We start from the raw sequence: 6,907 nt of genomic DNA on the forward strand, positions 1-6,907 counted from the left end.
CCTGCAGAAAAAAGTTTAAAAACACCCTTCTAGATTACGAATTTCTTGGCATCAAGCAGTATTTCTTTCTCTTTCCCTTGTTGTCCCAGTAGCATGGACACAGCAGACAATTATATCAAATGTCTGTTTATTTAAACTGGTAAATAGATTGATTTTTAATATGTCCTCAATTATATTCAAGTTATTTTACAGTAAACATTACCTACCTATTAGTCTTCATTTCCACCGAGAGAAGGAGGCTTAGGGATTAAATTGCAGCAGAAGACTTATGTTTGAGATTAAAGGACAATTTCCTGGCTGTTTTGTGCAGTTTTGAAATAAGGCACTGAATGGTCATAAATGTCCTTCATATGATAGTTTTAAAACCAGTATGGACACTTTCTGAATGGATTTGTTTTATCTTGAGATAAATTAATAAAGAAGATAGCATTCTACTTTAATTCCACGATTCTACTCTCCAGCATTCTCCTTTATTTGAAATCTATTTGATAATTATAGGTAGAGACTAAAGTTTTAAAAGACTAATCCCAATATTTGTAAATTTATTTAAATAAATGCTGTATATCTACCTACCTTTACCCTGAATTTCTCTGTTGTAAACATCTTATTTTCCTTATTATAGAAAGGTTAGAAAAAGTATCATTTTAAAAGGTGGTGAGATAACTTACAAGATACCCAAACATGAAGTATAGTATAATTCTAGACTTTGCACAAGCAGTGTAGCTGGGTTACAGTGTGCCCTCATAGAATTTGAAAAGAACAACGATATTTAATTATTTTTTAAAGTTGTAGCTACTCTGTTAAGATCTTGAGTGACACTAATTTTGAGTCTAGAAATGTACCGTTTCTTCAGGGTCCCTCATGCCAGGAAGGATGCTATGCTGGATCTAAAACAAATTACTTTGAAGGAAGAGATAACAGAATTATCTGCATCATTTCTTCCTATTTATCTTACCATGCCCATATTCATATAACTATTTTATAGTGAATTTATGTAATATGAACTTAGTCTCTATACTTGATGTATTTGGAAAAAGATGTATGACATTCTCAAGTGCCTTCAGTAAGATTATTATCTAAAAATTTAAAAAAGTATAACCAAAATAATATGAAAACAAAAACTTTGGTTTTATTACCTATTCTATAACAATTCACTTAATCATAAAACAAACTGTATCTTTTTTTGTTGTGGTGGTTAATCATCTCCCGAGGATATTTTTCCATTGATTTTTAGGGAGAGTGGAAGAGAGAGGGAAAGACAGAGAGAAACATCAATGTGACAGAAACACATCGATTGGTCGCCTCCTGCATGAGCCCCACCAGGGCCTGGGCCTGGGAGTAGCCTGCAACCAAGATATGTTCCCTTGCCTGGAATCAAACCCAGGACCCTTTGGTCCACAGGCTAATGCTCTATCCACTGAGCCAAACAGGCCAGGGCAAACTGTATCTTTTTATATAATTTAAGTGTGGATATAATATGACTTATCAAATTTTCTTATTTCTTTTTAAAGAGTTTGGATTCTGACAAGCCCATGGAACCAGTAAAACGATCTCCTCTTCGCCAAGAAACAAACATGGCCAATTTTTCTTACCGCTTCTCCATATACAACTTGAATGGTAAGATGTAATTGGAAATAAAATGTAAAATAGTGTACTAAATTATATAATGTAAGAGCAGTGCAGCTACAATACCAAGTAGCTCAACATAGAAATGATATGCATAACTTGACTGAGTTCTTATATTTCTTGATTTGTTTATTACTATTTCAAATGATCACAGAAAAAAACAAACTGGAACATAACTAAAATAGTTTTCTAGTTGAGTTATTAATAATTGCAAAGTATATACTCAGGTGGAACCTAAAGTCCAGTGAAGTTAGTTGTTAGTAATTTTAAAATCAGCCCTTTGGCCTTTCTTTAATGCCCTCTACCGAGTCAACTTTATAGTGTTTGAAATTGATATTTCAATCTGTAATTTTTTAAGCCTTAGATTTCTCTTTATGCCCTCAACTTTTTAGGTAACATCTCTACCAGGGCACTGATAATATTGACAACTTAGATCCTCTGATAAAAAGTTGCATTATGGCCCTGACCGGTTTGGCTCAGTGCATAGAGCGTCAGCCTGTGGACTCAAGGGTCCCAGGTTCGATTCCAGTCAAGGGCATGTACCTTGGTTGCGGGCACATCCCCAGTGGGGAGTGTGCAGGAGGCAGCTGATGGATGTTTCTCTCTCATCGATGTTTCTAACTCTCTATCCCTCTCCCTTCCTCTCTGTAAAAAATCAATAAAATATATTTAAAAAAAACACAACAAAACAAAACAAAAAGTTGCATTATGGATGAGGTTAAAACTAGGAACGGTGTACAATTTTTACATTATTTTTACTTTCAACTTATAGTTGTGTTCTCTGATGGCTAAAAATCTTAAAAGATGGACTGTTTGCTTCTAAAAATTTCTCTTAAAAACTTGTTAGAAATACTATATTTGAGAGGCTTTAGGATCAATAGAATGAATTTTTTTGCTGCTTTCCCTGCATTCATTAACTGATTTATAATAGAATGTATACATTCTGATTCAGTTGTTCTGGAAACATCATGTATATTGTTCATTGCAGAAGCTCTGAGTCAGGGAGAAACTGTGGATCTGGATGCCCTGATGGCCGATCTTTGCTCAATAGAGCGGGAGCTCAGCAGTATCGGTGCAGGCAATAGTAAGCGTCAAATCACAGAAACAAAAGCCTCTCAGAAATTACCTCCTAGCCGACATACAACAAAACATGGCACCTTGAAAGGATTGTCTTCTTCATCTAATAGGATTACTAAACCATCACATGCCAACTACTCCCTGGATGATATTACTGCACAGTTAGACCAGGCCTCTTTGAGCATGGATGAGGCTGCTCAGCAATCTGTACTAGAGGATGCTAAGCCCTTAGTAACTAATCAGCACAGAAGAACGGCATCAGCAGGCACGGTGAGTGATGCTGAAGTGCGCTCTATGAGTAACTCCTCTCGCTCCAGCATCACTTCTGCAGCTTCCAGCATGGACTCTTTGGATATTGATAAAGTAACGCGCCCTCAAGAACTGGAGTTGACACATCAGGGGCAGCCAATTACTGAGGTAGGTAGATGAAATTTTTTTTTTTTTTTTTTGCTATTTTAGTAATAAAATAGAAAACTAGTTTTTAAATATAGTTTTAAATAACTTTCTTATTTTCTCTACATTTAAAACTTATCAAGGATACCTCTGAGCTAAGTTTTAAAATCATTGCAAAAGGAGTATATTACCAACTATGGCAATGTCACAAAGAAGAATAAGAGGATATTTAGTTTCTTCATTTTTATTCTTGTGACTATTTTGAAGTGTTTGAATTGATGTTACTTGTTTCACATTAATAAAAAAAAAACTTGAAATATACCCTGCCAGCATGGTTCAGTGGTTGAGCTATGAACCAGGAGGTCATGGTTTGATTCCAGATCAGGGTAGCGCATGCCCGGGTTGCGGGCTCGATCCCCAGTAGGGGGGCATGCAGGAGGCAGCTGATCAATGATTCTCTCTCATCATTGATGTTTCTTTCTATCTCCTCCCTCCCCCTTCCTCTCTGAAATCAATAAAAATATATTTTAAAGGAAAAAAAAACCCACAAAAATCTCAAAATGTGGTTTTTTTTGGACATTTGCAAAGTTAGTATGGCTCGTAAGCTGATAATAATTGCTTAATATGTATTTATTATAAATTAACAACTTAAGAAATTTCTTAAGACCCATATTCCCATTGTAGTCCTCCAAGATTCTAGTTTTTAGGGTTCACTGAACTTTATTATGAAAGAGTCGGTGTGGTATAGTGCAAAGAGCCACTGGGCTTGGAATCAGAAAACTCAGTTCCAAGTGTTTGCCACTCACTATCCATAGAACCTAAATGAGTTTATCCAACATCTGTGAACATCAATTTCTCAAAGTAAGAGGGAGCTAATAGTACATGGTCTGTCTTCTTGTTCAGTGGTTCAGAGTCAAAAGGATATAATATACATGAACAGATTTTTAAAGATGAAGTTTTTCTTGATGAAGGATGAGGATAAAGAATAGATTTGTGATAAAAATAAGTTTGGAAAAAACTGAGTTTAGTTTTACTGAAGGTGAATTCTTGTGGTTTTTTTTTTTTTCATCAAGAAGGCAATTTTGTTATAGGGTAGCAAAAATAAAACCAGCCTTCCCTTCACTTTGTATTTACAATGTCCTCTAAAAAAGGTAAAATAATCTATTCATGAAAAATCAAAAGTAAACCTTATAAAACATTGTTTAAGGAATTGCACAGAAATGTAAAATTTACACCTATTGACAGTATTGATTTTCCCCCCATTGATTTAATTTATTAGATTACTTTTCATCACTCGGCAACTCCATTTACCTAGCTTTGTTCTAGGTAATGTGGAGCACAAAGGAGGTTTGGAGATAAACGACTTTTATTGTTTCTAAGGAAATATGTCACTTTATCATGGTGGTTTGGAGATAAATGAGTTTTATTGCTTCTAAGGAAATATTTCAGTTTAAAGAATAAACATTTATTTAAAATGAAACTTAAAGTGATAGATATTCTGTAGAGAACTTTAGAACTGATTTCTACCTTATGATACCTGGGGATTACATTTAGCACCAGCTATTTATTAATATGTGTCATTTATGTATTTTAGATTTACCTATTGGGAAATGATCAATATTTTACTGGGGATGTGCTTTCTTGGTTTTCCTGTGTTTTATATATTGATATTCCTTCTTTCCAATCAGATTATTTTTAATTGAGTCAAGATGCATGGAAACAGGTTAATCATCCAGGGTGTGTGTGTGTGTGTGTGTGTATGTATGTGTGTCCATCTATAACATACCCTTATTATAAAACTTCAAACAATAAAAGAGCAAATGAAGTGAAAAGTCCTCTCTCAGCAAACACTTCACATGGTATCCAGTGGTATCCATGAGCAAGGAAACCAACGTTCAGTGGTTTTATGTTTAACGTACGGCTTTAATACAAGGTTTGGTGAGTAAATGAAGAATCATACGAGAAAGGGAGTTAAGGTCTTCTCTATTCAGCCTGTTCTTTTTGCCTTGCCCAGATGGGTAGAAAAGTAATTTGCTTCTTTTGGAATTGCACAGAAATGTAAAAAAGTATACTTTTTCTGGATGTCGTTTGTTCTGATTCAAGCCAAGAAAACTAAGGGAGTCTATTACTAGGTCCCAAATCCTTATTCCCACACTCATACACAATTTTTAAAAAAACATTAGTTTGGTAAGCGTGGAGCTCAAAGAGTCAAATGGTTCTATAAGAGTTGTAAAAAACACTGCTGTGTATACACACACACAGTTTCTGCCCTTCAACTCCAACCTTTCTCCCAGTTGATGAAATTTCATACTTAGTTCAAACAAAATTAGTATTCTACTAATTTCATCTTAAATTGTTTCTATCTTTTGGAATCTTTACGCTAGGATCATTCTGAGGTCTTTCTCCAAAGCAGATTCTTCCAGCCTTTCCTGGAGGGCATATGCCGGCTCCCAGTGCTTTAGCAGCCCATTGGGAAAAGAAGGCTTGAGAAGTGGGATGGTCCTCAGTGTTCAGTACGTGATCTTCCATGTAATCCTAGGTCAGGGTTTCTTAACCATAAGTTTATTGACATTTAGGGCTAGAAAATTCTTCATTGTGAGGAGCTATCCTGTGCATCGTAGAATGTTGAGCAGCATCCCTGCCATCTACCCACTAGGTGCCAGCAGTACACACACACCCTCCAGTTATGACAACTCAATATGTCTTCAAACATTACTACATGTTCCCTGTAAGGCAAAATTGCCCTCATTTGAGAATCACTGCTTTAAGTTCAGAGTTAATAGCAGATCTGAGCCCTTTTATTCATGGAAGATGATCTTGGGTTTTCCTTCCCTTGAATTCATTTACTAGAAACTTAATAAATATAGAATGTTTTCAAGCATTATAGTTTGTTGTAAATTGACCCCTGATTGGTGAGTGCATATGAATCAAGAAGATGGTGAGTGAACTTTAGAAGCCGATGAAAAGTCACAGACCTTGGCTTCCTGGTGTGCAGTTTGTAACTCTTGTAAGTTAGCATGAACACATTTTTTGAGGGGCCATGGAACCTACACTCATTATTTGTTACTAGGGGCTCAGTGCACAAATTTGTGCACCTTGAAAGGAACTGTGGGCTGCGAGGCTGTGGTGGGCACAGGGGTGGGTCTTAGCCCGTCCTCAGCGCCTCCGGCCTCAGCCCCCAGTCCCCTCTCTGCCAGCAGCCCCGCTCCCACTGCCACTGCTCCCATGCAATCATGGCACCAGCCCCACTTGCACCCACTGACAGCGCGGAGTGATTGGGGCCGGCGCCAGCATCGGTGTGAGCCGGTGCCATCAGCAGATGTGAGTGGCAGCTGCTGCCCTGATTGCCCCTCAGGAGCAGGGTGAGGTAGAGAAGCCCTCAGGTGCGATCAGGGCCAGCAGCCGCCGCTTGCACCCACTGACGGCGCTGAGCAATCGGGATCAGCACTGGGTGCCAGCAGCGGGTGCGAGCAGTGGCTCTGGTGCCAGCAGCAGGTGCGAGCACCAGACAGGACCGCAGCATGTGGAAGCAAAGAATTTTCAGTAACCACCAGAGGTGAGCCCTGCCTTGGTCTGGCGCCCCTGCTCACCTGCTCCACCATCCTGCCACAGCTGATGCCTGCCATGTTCTGCGCTCTGCGGCCTTCTGCATGTTCCGCACATGCCCCCTGGTGGTCAGCGCACGTCATAGCCGCCGGTTGTTCGGTTGTTCCGTCGTTCAGTCCATTTGCATATTAGGGTTTTATATCTATACTAGAGGCCCGGTGCACAAAAATTTGTGCACTCGGGGGGCGGGGGGAGGGGGGTCCCC

The 6,907-nt window shown here is 38.4% G+C and overlaps 1 protein-coding gene across 2 annotated transcripts in view; it reads left to right on the top strand.

Annotated features, from left to right (window-relative positions):
* RAPH1 (Ras association (RalGDS/AF-6) and pleckstrin homology domains 1) overlaps positions 1–6,907 on the top strand; it is a 45,454-nt gene that overhangs the window by 1,904 nt on the left and 36,643 nt on the right. For both annotated transcript variants that reach the window (XM_014546098.1, XM_014546097.1), the window contains exons 2-3: positions 1,512–1,617; positions 2,615–3,120. In XM_014546098.1, coding sequence (XP_014401584.1) covers positions 1,512–1,617; positions 2,615–3,120 — 612 coding nt within the window. The remainder of the gene's footprint in view (positions 1–1,511; positions 1,618–2,614; positions 3,121–6,907) is intronic.

This window comes from Myotis brandtii, unplaced genomic scaffold, assembly GCF_000412655.1.
Source record: "Myotis brandtii unplaced genomic scaffold, ASM41265v1 scaffold43, whole genome shotgun sequence".
In the NCBI taxonomy this organism is placed as follows: Eukaryota; Metazoa; Chordata; class Mammalia; order Chiroptera; family Vespertilionidae; genus Myotis; species Myotis brandtii.